This window comes from Erigeron canadensis, chromosome 8 (assembly GCF_010389155.1).
Source record: "Erigeron canadensis isolate Cc75 chromosome 8, C_canadensis_v1, whole genome shotgun sequence".
NCBI lineage: Eukaryota > Viridiplantae > Streptophyta > Magnoliopsida > Asterales > Asteraceae > Erigeron > Erigeron canadensis.
Genome location: NC_057768.1, coordinates 48,430,884 through 48,447,343, shown reverse-complemented (window position 1 = coordinate 48,447,343; position 16,460 = coordinate 48,430,884). Strand labels below are relative to the sequence as shown.

General features: G+C 34.2%; 4 protein-coding genes across 5 annotated transcripts; 1 reads left to right on the top strand and 3 right to left on the bottom strand.

Annotated features, from left to right (window-relative positions):
- Positions 1–224: 224 nt before the first annotated feature.
- On the bottom strand, positions 225–1,230 carry LOC122580460. 2 transcript variants are annotated; one of them, XM_043752729.1, is made up of 3 exons: positions 1,071–1,230; positions 732–891; positions 225–576 (listed from the first exon to the last, which is right to left on the bottom strand). In XM_043752729.1, exons 1-3 carry the CDS (start codon positions 1,154–1,156, stop codon positions 511–513), a joined length of 312 nt encoding a protein of 103 aa, XP_043608664.1. In that variant the 5' UTR covers positions 1,157–1,230; the 3' UTR covers positions 225–510. The 2 variants fall into 2 exon arrangements, with proteins under 2 accessions (XP_043608664.1, XP_043608665.1); XM_043752730.1 differs by having other exon boundaries at positions 732–879.
- Positions 1,231–5,278: 4,048 nt separating this feature from the next.
- LOC122580343 (geranylgeranyl pyrophosphate synthase 7, chloroplastic-like) lies at positions 5,279–6,642 on the top strand. The gene has a single exon (XM_043752615.1). The coding sequence runs from the start codon at positions 5,366–5,368 to the stop codon at positions 6,461–6,463; it is 1,098 nt and encodes a 365-aa protein (XP_043608550.1). The 5' UTR covers positions 5,279–5,365; the 3' UTR covers positions 6,464–6,642.
- Positions 6,643–8,624: 1,982 nt separating this feature from the next.
- On the bottom strand, positions 8,625–9,882 carry LOC122609696 (probable inactive receptor kinase At2g26730). Its single transcript, XM_043782644.1, has 2 exons — positions 9,481–9,882; positions 8,625–9,186 (listed from the first exon to the last, which is right to left on the bottom strand). Exons 1-2 carry the CDS (start codon positions 9,812–9,814, stop codon positions 8,627–8,629), a joined length of 894 nt encoding a protein of 297 aa, XP_043638579.1. The 5' UTR covers positions 9,815–9,882; the 3' UTR covers positions 8,625–8,626.
- Positions 9,883–11,547: 1,665 nt separating this feature from the next.
- Positions 11,548–12,408, bottom strand: LOC122611023 (protein ALP1-like). The gene has a single exon (XM_043783974.1). It carries the CDS (start codon positions 12,406–12,408, stop codon positions 11,548–11,550), a length of 861 nt encoding a protein of 286 aa, XP_043639909.1.
- Positions 12,409–16,460: the final 4,052 nt, after the last annotated feature.

Below are 16,460 nucleotides of genomic sequence, written 5' to 3'. Positions count from 1 at the left end.
AGAAGAAAGTAATTGACGACAATGCTTTGAAGCTATTCAATATAATTGCTAACTTAATTATTGTTATCCCTTCTTAGTTAAACGATTTGCATCGTAAGATTAGATCATAATGAAAATGAAAAACTAACTAAAAAGTACAATAATATATCTTGAATACCCTCTAATTAAGTCAAAAGTCTTGACTACGTATATTATGGTTAATAATCGGCGAGCCAATATTGATGTAGTAAAACGTAAAATACGTTCAGACGTACTGATAGGAATTAATACATTTTCTTGAAGCACAAGACCAAAAGTACGTCCATAATCATATTAATAAAATCAAATGCTATACACAGATAATGTCGTAGGTAAGTCTCTAGCTAGCTAGCTAGTTATGTAGAAGTAGATAATTAATTACTACTCGTAAATAAGGTGCTTATTCAATGATATATCTGACGAAAGTCATAATTAAGAACGAACATTAATATATATATATACTTTTATATATATAGTTCATGGATCGATCAATTAGTTAGCAAGCTCTTGGTTCTTCTCCACCACTCTAACTTCTTTTGCAGATCTAAGCACATTGGCCTGAAACGTAAGGTACGCACGTACACCACATATTAGAGGTAGAAGAGCCATACAACCTAGCTAGCTAGATAAGGCCGGTCTAAATAATTAATCTTGTGGGTGATTAACTTAAGTAGTGTACGTGTTATTATTAATTAAAAAAGGGAGGGAGGTACCTGAGCATCAGTGATCTGAGCAGCAAAAGCATCAACAATGAACAAAGATAAGGTTTTGGTGTAAGTTCCAGGCTCAAGTGTCTTAGCCAACAAGTCATTATGCTTCTTGCTCAAGTACATTTCCACCTCCCTTACCCCTCTCTTTGTCCTGCAGCCATATCTACGTCATTCATTATGAATTGTAACTACTAACTAGTATATATGTATTAGATAAAAAGTAAAAACACTATCTTGGTTAATAAACGACATTTAAAACATATATACACCATTATTATATATAGTGTGTGGCGGGGTGGCAAAAGAAATTAAGTGAATAATAATGCTAACAATCATAATTACCTATCAGATTGAAGGCGCTCATATTCAGGATCATACTTCATGAACACAAAGTGCAGCTGTTTTTGTGATCTGCCGTCGTCACCCATTAATTAATATTTAATTTAATTAATATATTATTTTTGGATTTAGTTTGAGTATAGCAGCTACTAGCTAGGCAAGGAAGCTGCTTTGAGTGATGATAAGGATCCAATGGTCATTGCCCTTTTATATAGTACATCACCCAATCACTTTTCTGATAAACCCCACCAAATCACTTTGACTATGTCAAACCTAACCATCATGGATCTACCTAGCTGCTAGCTAACGTTTTAACAAAAATAAATAAACCAAATTAAGATATGTTATTTTTGTGGGTTTTGATATATAGATAAAAAAAAAAAAGAAAATAGTTCCTTCTGTCACTAATGAGTTAAAAGTTATAATTTATAATTAAAAAGGTTCGGTTCGGTTTTAGGCAAAAACCGTTCCAAACCAAACCGTGCTCACCCCTAGCTAGTATATATGTAACCGTGAATTAGTTTCCACTGTAATTTAAATACGTATTCAGGATATTTTCAATGCTTAAGAAAGCCTTGGAGTGTGTGGTCATCAAAGGTATAAGTTTTGTGAGCGGGCGTTCGAATTTGGAAGGAAAGATTTTTTTTTTCTCGGGACGCCCTTAAGGGCGGTGTGCTAGGGGTTCCCGGGACGTTCCTTGCACTTTTTGGGCGTGCCTTGGGAAGGGAATGCCTCATTCCGAATGGCCTAATTGGCCAAGTCATCACACTTAATTAGTTTTATATGGAGTTGACCATGTTTTAGGAATAAGTAAAGTACAACTAATTAATGACTTGCCTCCTCAAATCTTGCATGGAAGCTTCACTAATGCAAGGGGTGTTGAAAGTAAAATGGTAGTAGAATATTGGTCACCGCACGTACGAATTACGCACGCTCTCTCTTGTAGTGAAAAGTCAACAGATTCCTTGAATCTAAAGCAGAAATTTATTGCCATGTTACAGTGCGACGTGCACATTTATCTATTACAGTAATATTGATGATTAACTTAATTGCGATATGTAGACTTGGATTCATTTTTGAACGGTTAAGTTACTATTTAAAATAATGGAATAATTATAACCTTGTAGGTATGGTACAATATCATGCATCTATTTTTCTACCACAGCTAATAATAAATCAGATTTTACAAGATTTACTTTCCTATGTATCTCAATCGAGTTATCGAAGCTAGTAACTCTAGTTTGAGCCGGCATTGAACTTCACTAGATGAAATAGTGTTACCATATATCAAGCCCGAGCATGAGCTAGCCTCAATTTCAAACTCGAAAAACTTTCGAGCTTTTAGTGGCTCGACTCCCTAGTAACAAAAGTATCCTCTCACGTGTGGATATAAAGAAACAGTCGGTGGTTTTAAGAGGAAGTCTATTTTGTCAGTAAGTACACGTGTCTATATCTCGTTGTTTATAATAGGAGCCCCTAATTCATGAGGTCGACACGTATTTTGTGGTGATGTCAAAAGATATTTTCTTGACTTTGATCTTTTGTAGTACTCTCATACTGTCTATATTAATACAGTATGAGAAATTACATAAATCCAATCATATACAAACAATTAATACACGCTGATTGAACATACCTGGAATCTGCAAACCACACTCCCTTTCACGTTCCTCTTTTCTGGTTTACATGGTATAGTAGTATGTACACTTTTCAAGGCAAGGCTTAATTATTTGTACCTATTTGCTATAACCATACGTTGATAAAATGATGTTTTGTAAAAAAGTTTTACAACGAAGGATTTTTATTAGAATAATTAACTAGCAAGTCGATCGCTAGTTACTAAAAAGTACATTTATAAATACAAAATACAAATCTAGATATAGCCATAATGCATGATCCGGACCTTTTTCAAAACATTAACATACTACAGATTTTATGTAAATATATATATATATATATATATATGTAAATCGCAAAACACTTTGAGCGTTATTAATTGATTGTGTTAATTACTATCGTTAATTTCTTAGATATGACGCTTTTTGATGAAATGCAACCTATCGTCGTCCTTAAAAACATTATTGCTAATAAGCGTACAAGTTAAAATTAATAACTTTAATTATATAAAACAAGTATGTGCGATTTTTTTTTATATATATACTTTATTAAATTAGTAAGGTAAATGGACAAACGGAAAAGGTTTTTATGTTTGTTTTAACTGAAATGACGAGTCTTATTGACATGTATTATACGGTTTAATCAGGATATCTCAACGAATATTTCCAACCATTTCTGAAATCAATCCTAGACGTAAACAGCCTAACCTATGAGTTAAATCAAATGCTACACAAATATTATAGACGAAATAGCTTTTAGCTTCAAACACTCAATTTAAAAAATTAAAAAAAAAAAAAACTGCAAACACTCTAAACTAACTAGTTGAACACCTTTTCTTGGAAAAAAAAAAATGCAAACCTCGGTAAATTAGACCAACATATTATTCAAAAGTAACTGCAATTGTAGAAACATCCAAAGGCAACAGATAAATTTAAAACCAGCATCCATATGCAACATAAGTTAAATTAAATTTAGAGTTAAATTTATATAGAAAAGATCAAAGATATCAAATTAAATTCATCAGTAAGACACCAAAACTTCAAACACCTCCGTTAGATTGAAGATGGAGAAAAGACACAAGTGTCCTCATGTGAGATGCACATGGGGTTATTAACAATTAACTCCGTTTAACTAAAATAAATGCATAACACAGGGATGGCCATGTAACTAGACTTGTTTATAGATGCTCGGTGAAACCACATGGATGATCCGTGAATTTACTCTTGCAAAATATTAGTAACGAGGAGATTTGGGATATAACCTATAGGTTTTTTGGACATTGAACTTTTCATTGTGAAACTCATATCATCTTTTGTAAAAATACAATGAAATAATATCAATGATATATTAAACATCTCATTTAGAAAATTAAAGTATAAGTAACTCCAATACCATTTTCTATGTGATTTGGGTCCAATACAGTCTTCGACGGTGTATAGAGGAAGTTGAAATATAGAAAGTCTTACCCCTACCAAAAGTAGATAGCTTATTTCCAGATCTACCAAAGGTTAAAAAATAATTTCCAGCCTTGTTGGATATGAGGTGTGATTGCGATTTAGGTACGTCACATTCCGCATACTTCTGCCTAGGTAGAATGTGACACCCGCTCACTAGTTATATATAGCAGGTTACAAAATTTTTTTTACCTAAATATATCAAATCTCCTTCTCATCCATCTATATCAATTATCATTACCAACTTCTCATCTTTTTATTATGGTTTTAACATATTAAAATCTTGATATTGCATGTAAATTTTTAAGCGTGTAGTATTGCCTGTAAATAAAGATATATTTGATATGATAAACTTTGTGAAGGTGTGATCGTATGTACCTAGCTAAACTTAAGTATAGAAATTCTTACGTATTTATTTTTTAATATTTATTATATCGCTATAATAAGTAAAAGACAATTGTCTTTCAAAAGTATTTTTAGATAAAATATGATGTGGCAATTAAGTCTACAACTTACTTAAAAGTTCTTTATTTTAATTATGATGTCATAAATAATTTACACTATTTTTAATTAAAAATAGGTCACTAAATGCTTATTTAAAGTTATTAACCTTTTACTTACAAACAAAGAAAATTATTTTATATAATATATAATATCATTTCATGTTTTGTTAATGCAATAGGTACTTTATCAATATATAAATATTGTGTTATTCAATTCACTATCTCTAAAAATTACTTGCATATTTTTTAGTTTTATAATTTTAATTAAAATGTCCGGGTTGAACCCAGATAAATTCGCTAGTAATGATATATAAGAGAATAGTTTTTAATTGGTTGTCTTATAAATTTTTTTGTTATTTGACGCAATCAAGGTGTAATTGCTCACACTTGAAATATAAAGCAGCCACATTTCTCATGTGTATTATTTGATCTGTAATACGATTGCGACGTCATTTATCAAAGTAGTTGATACAATTTGATCTTAAAGTCAATATGGGGAAACTAATGATTTTTAAATTATTAAAAGTAGCATGCAAGATTGGAAAGCAATGGTCGTTATATCTTTAACTGTATTTAATATTCGTACTTAACAAAATCAACGTACCTTCATATATATTCCTATATATATAAGGAGAAAACACCACAAGTAGCAAAATACTCACTCACAAATAGATCGATTAAAACATCCACCTATACGTACTATATTATCAAAACACCATTTCAAATGGCTTTGATTTCTTCTCCCGTTTCCTTCAAGGAAAACTCATTTTACCATAAAAACATGTGCATTATTAAACCCCAAAAAAACTACTCTACCCAATTAATCAAACAAAGAATACCCATTAGAATCCATGCAACACAACATCCTAATCATGTCACACCCACTTCTTCTTCTTCTTCAATTGCTGAGCACCAAAGAACAACACTCCAAACAATTAAATCCGAAAGAAATCCGATCTACTTCAAAGAGTTTGATTTTGATACTTATATGACGGAAAAGGCAAATCTCGTGAACCAAGCTTTGGATGAAGCCGTGCCGTTACAAGAACCATTGAAAGCGCACGAAGCAATGAGGTATTCGTTGCTGGCGGGAGGGAAACGCGTACGACCCATCTTATGTCTTGCCTCGTGTGAGCTAGTTGGTGGGATGGAGGTTTCCGCAATGCCAATGGCTTCCGCTCTCGAAATGGTCCATACCATGTCACTTATGCATGACGATCTCCCGTGCTTGGATAATGACGATCTTCGACGAGGGAAGCCTACAAACCACAAAATATTCGGTGACGGCACCACGATTCTAGCCGGGGACGCTATGCTTTCGCTAGCGTTTGAACATCTGGCCACCAAGACCACAGGAGTTGAACCTGTTAAGGTGATTCAGGCAATAAGTGAGTTAGGGTCAGCGGTTGGGTCTGTGGGCCTTATAGCAGGTCAAATAGTCGACCTTCACAGTGAAGGTAAGCAAGGTATCACATTGGATGAACTGGAATACATTCACGTCCGCAAGACAGGCATGCTGATAGAGGCCTCAGTAGTCGGCGGGGCGATATTGGGAGGGGGAACGGCGTTACAAGTCGAAAGGATGAGGAGATACGCGCGGTGTATCGGGTTGTTGTTCCAAGTGGTGGATGATATATTGGATGTAGACACGGATTTGTTGCTTGATAAATCGACGTACCCGAAACTGATGGGATTGGAGGGGGCTAAAGAATATGCCCGAGAGCTGCTGGAAAAGGCTTTGGCTGAGCTTGATTTTTTCAACACTGACCGGGCTGCGCCATTGTACCATATGGCACGTTATATTGCACATAGACAGGATTAGTTCAATTCGATCGATCGGTTGAATTTTTTTTTTTATTGGATGTTAATTAATTGGCGGCGGTCTTTATCATCCTTCAAATTATTCGTAGCTAGCTAGGAACCCGCATTGTGGCGCCGAAATAATTGTTATCACATGTATCGGTTTCTTTTATTAAAGACAATTCCACAAATGCAATATTATAGACAGGTAAACTTCCAAAAAGTACAAAAATTACCTATATATATATATATATATAAACAAAAGCAATTACATATTGACAAATGCGCAATACCTCGAGCACGCTCAAATACGCACACACTTAAACCAAAAATAAAATAGGTGTAAAATATAAGAACTCGGCCCTAAAGAATTGACCAATAAATACATAAGTAGGTATATAATTTATTAGCTAGATTGGTCCCAATCTAATATATATAAGTGTTAAGCTTTCAAATATAACAAAAGTTTAAATGGTTTAAGGGTACCTTGTGCATTATGCTCTTAAACTTATATAGTACTGTTCACATTGGTTTGTCATAAACTTATACAGTATACATTACTATTCATATTGGTTTGTCATAATAAAGGATTTAATTAATTAATTTAAATATTTAATACTTGTTAGGATTGATACATCTTTCTCTAAACTCAGAGATTCGGGTTATATTGCCTACTATTGCGTAATAAAAGTGTAAAACACACATTTGTCGTCAGTTGTTATCGGGGATGACTGATTTAAATTTAAGCTGTTTTAGCATATTTGATTATCCTTTTAAGCGATTATATTTCAACTATGCCATAATAAATTTTTGCTTAGCTATTTGTAATTAAGATGGTTCGTTACTTTTTTACAAAAGAAAAACCTATGCAACAAATTTGAATTTAACTTAAATATTTTGTAGATGTGAAACGAATAAATACTAGCTTAATTGTGAATGGTGATTTCACTACAATAAATATGTTATTTCTTTACACTTATTTTTTTATATATTTAAAAAATGTGAAAAATTATGTTAATTTAATTACATTTAAAAGTGTGTATAAATAATTGACATTTAAAAGTGTGAAAAAAAAATTAAACCTCGATAATTATTTCGAGCTTGATTTTATGGCTCGGGCTCGAGCTTGAGTTCGATAATAGTTCGACTCGATCGAGTCGAACTCAAGTTGCTCGATAAAAGCTCGGCTCGTTGACAACCCTATCTCCAACCTACATTTCACGCATTTCACCAAAACTCACAATTAATTAATCCTAAAACACTAAAAACAAAATTGTTATTTGTTCACATAAAAATGTGTAGAAAAAAAGTTACATTTAAATGTGTTAATATATTTCAAAAGTTATAATTTTTTCACATTTATAAATGTAAAAAAAAAAAATGTTAACACTTAAAAGTGTGAAAGCTGATTTGTAAAGCATAATTTCTTCACATTCTCCATGTGTGAAGTAAATAGGTGTCACAAATTAACTTTCACACTCTTAAGTGTGAACAATTGATATATTTTTACACACTTGAAAGTGTGAATTTTTCTTTTTCACATGTATAAGTGTGTAAATATTGTAATTTTTCGAGCTCGGGTTTTACATAGCTCGGGTCGAGTACTTATCGAGCTTTTAATATATTATTTATTTATATGTATCTATGATACTTTAATAGTCAAGTCCCGTCAAATTTTTCGAGCTTTTAGAGTTTCGAGCTGAGCTCGAACCATATTTATTGACATAACAAGCTAAGGTCGGGCCTTTTTTGAGCCGAACTCAAGCCATATTTTACTATACCAAGTCGAGCTCGAGCCTACATACTGAAAGCTCGTTGAGCTATCGAGCCGAGCTCGAGCCTACCAATTTTTCTTCGAGTCGAGCTCGATCCTACCAGTTTTTCTTCGAGTCGAGTTCGGGCTCGGCTCGGCTCGGTAACACCCATAGTTGGAGATGATATATAGATGGAGAGAAAAAATATCTTATGTTGTAAGATTATTATTATTGTAAAAGGCTTATTACTACAAATGAGAAAGTTCAAAGAAACTTAAACCTCTAATTATATACGAGTACATTTTACTCTTACATGCACCCTTTAACTTTCTAATTTAAGTAGAAAAGTAGTACGAAATACAATTCAACAACATAAAATCTAGTTCTAATTAACAAGATGAGAATGATTTAGAGAAATTTTGTTCTTGTTATTACTTGCATAAATATAACAGTATGTTTTCTATAGTAGGACGAACTTGAGGTAACCTATGCACACATGCCATGGCAATGTCGAAAACCTTGAAAATTTGCATTTTGTCCGTCCCTTCGTAGGGGAACTCAAAAAACTCAAACTTATTACTTAAGATATCCTCTTTTCTTTCAAAAACCCTTTGTGTTGAAATTAAAGCATTTGGGCCTCCAAGTATGTCCAAAAGCATCATTCCAAAATGATATATGTCACTTTTTTGTGACAATAGTTTATCTATGTTGTTTTCCGGTGGCAACGGGGAAGGCGGCGATTGTGCTTTTTGTTTATCAACATCACATATTTCGGTTGCAAGTTGGGTAAAACCGTAATTAGCTATACGAATGCTGAAATCGATATCAATCATGATATTGGAGGTTTTGAGGTTGCCATGGATATTGATGACCATGAGGTCTTTGTCTTGTCGAGGTTGCGAATGAATGAAGGCAATGGCTCTTGCTATTTGGAAGATTATCTTGAACCTTTCATTCCATGTTAAAGGTGTGTGTCCAAGTTTCCTTGGTCCTATAAGATCATATATGAAATTGAATCCATGAGAAATTTGTTAGAATATATCTATACACAAGAAAGACATTCAACTCATGTTAGAAATTTTACATTTTTTATACCTGTAATAACATTTTATAGTGACAAACCCTTAATCCTGTCTTGTCAAAACACCAAAGATAGTATATATATGTTGCCTAGCTAATTATAATTAGTTTTTATGTTACAATAATGATCCCTGCTTTCAAGTTTCAAATCATAATGACATGATATACAGTTGTGTACTTAAAAAAAGGAACTATGAATACGTACCAAGAAGCAAATCATGGAGGCTACCCATGGGGTAATAGTCGCAAACTACAAACTTGAACCTTTTCGAGTAAAGATAAGCATTTAGCGGAACAAGATAAGCACACTGTTCACAAAGGGATGCTAATCGAGCTATACGTTGTGCAAACACCTTCCTCTGAACACAAACCGTTCTAAACCTTTTAAGAACATGGCACTTACCATCTAAAAACACAACCTTTTCAGTTACTCCTAATGCACTTTCTCCCATTACACCAACGGACGCCCTCATCACATCCTTCATTGTCCATAGCCACAGACTATCTCCTTCGTCATGGTGACATGACACCACCGGCATATCATCCACACAGCCGATGAATATATCATCATATTCACATAGAGAGAACGAGGATTGCTCATTTTCTTCGCTATACCAAACCAAATAACATATTTACACAAATTCTTTTTGTGATGAAAATGGCCGGTTAACCTCAAATTAAACATAAATAATATGAAGGCGGACATTAATAAAAAAGTCAATTAATTAAAACAATGGATGAACGAATGGAAAGATATAAATCTGTTCAATTTACTAGCTAGCCTTTGTATGTGACTTTTCAACATGATGAAGAAATAAATGTATACGTACATACGATAAGTATATACACCACCATAAATTAAGATATTGAAAAATGTAGATATAGTAAAACGAAAGAAGTAATTTCATCTGCGTTTCCCTTTTATATATATACATGATGATACATGCTTTAATTACCATTTCAAACTCCTTCTAGGCTTGGCATTTAGAGCTCTTGATAACATTGTGGACCTGTTTGAATGAATGCATGTGAGCGTGAATGTGAATCTGAATCTGTGACCCCTTTTTGTTAAGATTTTGATAGTTTTAATTGGCTAGCTTACGGGTTGTAAACTACAATATAGTTCCTAAATTTCATCGAAGGAAAAAAAAAAAGGTTGGAAAAATTGTCACGTATCTACTTGTCGTCCAAAGCTAGGAATCCTTATATGAATTTAAAAATATCAATTTCCAAAAGTTCATACGTTTTCTTAGATTATTAAAAAAAAAAAAAAAAGAGGAGATATATAAATAATCAATCTGTTCAATTATTATAGGTATAAAGTCTTGAATGCGTACCAAGCCACTTGCAACTTTTCTTTCGAAGACAAAGGGAAAATGGAGAAAGGAATGATTTAATTCACGATTCTATCTACGACTATCCGCATATTGGCTCGCCGACGTCACAAGGAGAAATAGAATTAAGTTTATTGTATCTAGTTTAAGGTTGTTTAGTATTTTAGGCTGGAACAAGGCCCCCAACTTACTAAACAGGGTAGTCGTATCGAAGTGCTGAACTAATACTCCGTATTAACATTTGAGATTCCCTCAAGTTAGTTTCAACTTGAGGGGTCAAGTTGGAGAGATCATAAAAAAATCCCCTTCTCCGTATTTAATCAAAACCTACTTCAATGTATAAGTTGAAAATATTCGTGCAGATTAGATCCACGCAATATTATGAACAAAGTATAAATATTTTGAAAGACACTTTGCAATTTAAGATAGAGATATGAGAAAGTAAAAATAGTTAGTAACATCTGGAACTATTCATTTTGAGTTCATAACATATACGAGTGGTTTTTTTATTTTTTATATTCAACATGTTGATGGGTTGTAAGAGGGTTACACTCGTCAACCTAAAGCTATACATTAAACGTATTTGTTGTGTTGTGTTGACCTTCATGATTCAATTCCATTAGGCCTTATACTAAGCTAGAACCTCTTCCACCTCTTTCACACATCTTCCACACTGTTACATCAGCTTTTCTCTCTCTTCATCCACCTCTTCCACAATCATTCCCTATAACCCCTCTTCCATACCTCTTCTACACTTTTTATTTTATTATTTTATTTTATATTTACATAAAAAATAAATAATTCAACATTTATTTAAAATTAAATATTAAAAAAGCACACTACATTTATTAAAAAAAACACACTACATTAATAAATAAAAAACACAATACATTACATTTATTAATTAAAAAAACACAACTAGAAAAAACAAAATACACTCAACGTTCATGTTGGTTTTCCGGCAAGTTCCAAATGTGCTCGACTAGGGCGCCTCTTAGACGGTTGTGTGTCCCCTTATCACGTAACTCCCCTGTCATACGTAACTGAATGTCAACACGTTCGTCCCAAGAACGCGTTGGCGGGTTATCGGGAATTACCTCCAAATCCAAAGGACTGATTGCACGCCCGTTATATTTAACGACCATGTTGTGCAACAACACACAAGAGTACATGATGCGTTTAATTTTGTTAATACTTAATGGACGCACACCCTGTTGAAGGATTCTCCATCGGCCTTGAAGTACCCCAAAAGCACGCTCCACGTCTTTTCTTGCAGACTCTTGGAAGCGTTTGAATTTAGAGGTCTTAGGGTCCATGGAACACTTGAAAGACTTGACAAGTGTAGCCCATTCTGGATAAATACCATCAGCTAGATAATAACCCTTTGTAAACTGTTGGCCATTAACGGTGAAATTTACCGCAGGAGCTCTATCTTGGAGAAGCTGGTCGAACAAGTCAGATTCATTAAGGACGTTGATGTCATTGTTCGAACCGGCGGGTCCAAAGTAAGCATGCCAAAGCCACAAATCATAAGAAGCAACCACTTCAAGCATAATCGTCGGATGTCCTTTGTCACCACGAGTGTATTGGCCTTGCCATGCCGTTAGGCAGTTTCTCCAAGCCCAATGCGTACAATCAACGCTTCCAAGCATACCCTGAAAACCGTGTACCGCCTCATGTTTAGCGGTCACGTGGTTAACATCTTCTTGTGTTGGTTTTCTCAAAAACTCGGCATGATATAATTGAACAACACATTTGCAGAAGGAGTTCAACGAATCGGCAGACGTTTGAGCACCCATTTCGAGGTATTCATCTAACTGGTCGGCTGTAGAACCATAAGCCAGTTGGCGTATAGCGAAAGTACATTTTTGAAAAATGTTAACGTCGGGCGACCCACAGCGTCGGTTGGAGCATTGTGGAAGAATGCAAAGTGGGGCGGTAATGGTTGTACGACGTCAAAGTTATATATATCGTTCACTATGCGAAGAAACATTTCTTTCGGCATTTGAAAACGCCTTCTAAAATAATCGGCAGGAAAAACGGGTTGCAGGGCAAAGTAATGATTGTATAAAAGTGTGGAGGCTTCCACATGGTTTCTGGTTAGTGTTCGTCTCGGTATTTTTGGTTTGATTGCCATTCTCGAGCTCTCTGCTTCTGCTTCTTCATCTTCGATTAAAGTAACGAAAGTGTTTAACATTTCCGCATCTATTGTATATTTACTCATGTATGAAACTGAATCTTCGTCAGAACTCGACATATTTAGTGAAAATGTAAGGAGTGTGTGTTGTTATGTATAAAAATATATGAGTGAAAAGAAGTGAATGAGATGAGAATGGTTGAATAGAAGTTGGTTTTTATAGAGGAGTTTTTTTTTTAAATCTAGTCGTTTGAATAAAAAAAAACAACTTAACGTTAACAAGGTCACACCCCATGCTCCTCCTCCGCGTCAATGGTCATCGTACAAACGAAACAAGTCTAAGGAAGCTCCTGTCGATGGACTCCCTCCCTGAGCCTTGCCTAGTCGACGAGGCGTGGAAGAGGCTGTCGACACAGCTTAGTGACCGGCCTTAGGCTAAAAGGAGTGGGATATTTAAGGGTGGGGGATATCCGCCATGTGGCGCCACGTAAGGAAGAGAATTTTGGTGGGAAAAAGGGGGAGTGAGGCAAGATTTGAGGTAAGGTGTAACATCCCGAACTCTTTTATTCATTTCGTTGACTTTGACCGTTAGTCAATGTTGTCCTAGAGTTAGGTGACCTTATATTTAGGTGAATAATTATGATGTCAATTATTATTTGTTTAGGTGGATAAATTTGGGTAGGGGTACCCATTTTGTGCGATTAAAAGTGGCGATATATGTTTACCATTAAGGTTTGTTAAGGTGATGTGTGTTCCCTTTAGTGTCGACTTGATATTAGTTGTCGTTATATAAAGTTGCTTGAGGCTGCCATTAATCTATTTAAACTAGGAGGGTGTTAAATGTTAATATTGCTAAAACCTAATAAGATGTCAGGTTAGTCCATAATCTAGTCATTGTTTACTTTCCCTGTTGGTGCCGTCGAATAGGAAAAAGAAAATTGTTATCTTTAGCAGTCTCTAGCCGTCATTCCCAATAGAAGAAAAGAAAGGAGTTCATTGTTACCATTAGAATGTATTCGTGTTCCTCTTTTTCCCATAGCAGTAACACAATTAATAAGGTAATAAAAGAAGTCAACTTTTGTCGTCTTTTTGAATGTTTCTTTATTTTATCAAACTAATATAATATATATATATATATATATATTAAAGGTGTTGTGGCTTGGTTGTTTGTAGTTTTCACAAAAGAGATACTCAAGTGTGTCCAGGTTTCAATGAAAGTAAATAATAAAAATACATATTTTGCTTCATACATACAAGACTAGGCCCTATATATAATATTATATAAGAAATTGTGTATCCTACAAAGTCATGTTGTTTCTGTGTCTATGTTTCGTATGGATCAAAAGAAAGAAAGGAGAGGTGATTTGTCCATTTGTTTTAATTATATATATATATATACATATTGAAGTACCTATATGTATATAATAATAAAAAGATGTTGTTTTAGTAGTCTAATTTAAAAGAGAAAAAGTTGGTTGGTTTTGTTGTTCTTTGAAAATGTCGTATGACATACAAGTGAAAGGAGTCAAAATTGTGGTTCATTCCTATTGCTTGTTTTATTGTCTAGTTATAGTACATAGTAAGTTTAATAAATATAAATGAGGAGGATAGTTGTGGCCAGGTGAGTTAGTAACGAGTTTCATCATCATAGTACATTAGTCCTAATACTAGTAATACACAATGAGAATGAAAAAGTGTGTTGTTCTCTTTTTTAAAATTATATGACCGAAAAAATTGGGCTTGGCCACTTGTTCCTGCCATCTCATGAGATACTGACAAAATGGGAAACAAAACATTTTTATCTGATTAATATAACCATAATAACAATATATTATATATATACATATATTGTTTGGTGTAATTTTGGCTTCTTTGGTGAATAACAATCATAAACAAATGGATTCTTCTGCTGTTGTTTCACACGAGTCGTTCAACAGGAAATAAAGTGACATTTTCATTTTGTTGCTTTCTAATCGAGTAGTAGTAGATGAATAAAAGTGATTTTATGATGTACTATTTAGCAGTTTTTAGTGTTTATTCTTTATTGGCTTATCTTAATTATTGGTCGTCTATAGGTTGTCGGGAATACATAACAAGCTTGGTAAAATATTCTTATTTGTGGTTTGTGAAGCTCTTAAAGGTAAGATAACTTACTTTTGTCACGATGGGGGACACAATAAAACGTAGTTTTAATATAACCCCTTTTAATTATTGAAGTTATCTCATGCATATGTGTTGTATGGGATTTTTTTGGGCGGTTATTTGGGAATTTATTAATTATGTATGCTATATGGATAATGATGTGTGATGGTGAATGTGACGTGTCTTTATTGTTGGACTTGTACACATAGTACACTAGACTTATTTAAGTTGTCATATCACGAAGCACGTTAGGGGCCCTAATAGTTTAACGAGGAATTATCATGTGTTAACGTGGAATTTATCGTGTGTTTAAGTCTCGAGCACAACGTGGAAAAGTGTTAAGCTTAACCCACATTAGTCCAATGGACTCTTGTGTACGTGGATCACTCGGGGGCAATGTACATGCTTCCCGTGTGACTCAATCATCGTAGAAAGAGTATACCGGGTGGAGTGATTGACCACCATACGTGCGGAAACGGTTTGCTCATGGATTTGGTTATGCCTATCCATAACGATGTCGATGGACCCCGAAAGGTTACCCATCATGTCGGGTGTGAGGTTCCTCAAGGTCTTATGACCGCCTACACACAAATATTTTATTGTTGACTATAATGGCATAACTATACGTGAATCACGTGGAATGTGGAAATTGTGTTGTAACGTGGAATAATAAGGATTGCTAGGCACTTTATAGGATTAAATATCCTTATGATGTTGTTAACGTGGAATTGGGTGATTGTGCCTATACATATGTGTGAGATATATTTCTTTATAAAAATGTTTTAATTGGCAATCCTTGTTTTGTACTAACCTGTTATCTTACTCGGCTTTTAAGCTGACACTTGTGTTTTGTGGAAAAATGTTGTGCCCTCAAGTTAGGACTTGAAGCTGATCGGTAGATGGTGAGATGGGTAGCTACTTATGGAGCTTGAGGATTGTGGCTTTAGTTACCCATAGTTGCATTTATTTAAGTAGACTTATTATTTAGCCGTTTGGCCATTATTATGTCGGTTGTCTTTTACGTTGATTGTGGATTTCATTTGGGCTATTGTGATGATATTGTTGGTAACACCTTTTAAGACATTTATTATGTTTTTATCGATTCCGTTACGGATCAAATGGGATTTTTGAACGACGCTTCCGCACTTTACTTAACGGAGTTATGTTTTATTTTGGAAAAATTTTTGAAATCCACATTTTTATAAGCAGGGTGTTACAAGTTGGTATCAGAGTAATAGTTTAAGTGAACCATTGGCCATAGGTGTAGGTCTTGGACTTAAACTAGTGATATATTGCGCATTTGAGCTTTAGCATGATTACTTTAGGACGGGTTTGGTTTGAGAGTGAGAGTAGGATTAAGGCTTATATGTATTTGTGGTGTATATGCATATTTTTGTAGCTTAGCCTTATTTTCTTGACTTCTCGCTATATCCGTCTCTAAATTCGTCGTTGTGATTTTATAGAATTATGGTGAACAGAAGGAGCATGAATGGTGTTAATGGACCGGGTGTTAGTAACCTAAATAACAATGTGAATCCTCGTCCCACTGAAGCTGAAATGGCTGAATTGCTT

Bases quoted from the DNA above. Each gene is read 5' to 3' on its own strand.
- LOC122580343 (XM_043752615.1), top strand. From the start codon at position 5,366: ATGGCTTTGATTTCTTCTCCCGTTTCCTTCAAGGAAAACTCATTTTAC.
- LOC122609696 (XM_043782644.1), bottom strand. From the start codon at position 9,814: ATGCCGGTGGTGTCATGTCACCATGACGAAGGAGATAGTCTGTGGCTA. The intron at 9,187-9,480 runs GTACGTATTCAT...ATGATCTTATAG, and splicing joins CCTCCATGATTTGCTTCTTG to GACCAAGGAAACTTGGACAC.
- LOC122611023 (XM_043783974.1), bottom strand. From the start codon at position 12,408: ATGGGTGCTCAAACGTCTGCCGATTCGTTGAACTCCTTCTGCAAATGT.
- LOC122580460 (XM_043752729.1), bottom strand. From the start codon at position 1,156: ATGGGTGACGACGGCAGATCACAAAAACAGCTGCACTTTGTGTTCATG. The intron at 892-1,070 runs GTAATTATGATT...TGAATGACGTAG, and splicing joins GAGCGCCTTCAATCTGATAG to ATATGGCTGCAGGACAAAGA. The intron at 577-731 runs GTACCTCCCTCC...CTTACGTTTCAG, and splicing joins CTCAGATCACTGATGCTCAG to GCCAATGTGCTTAGATCTGC.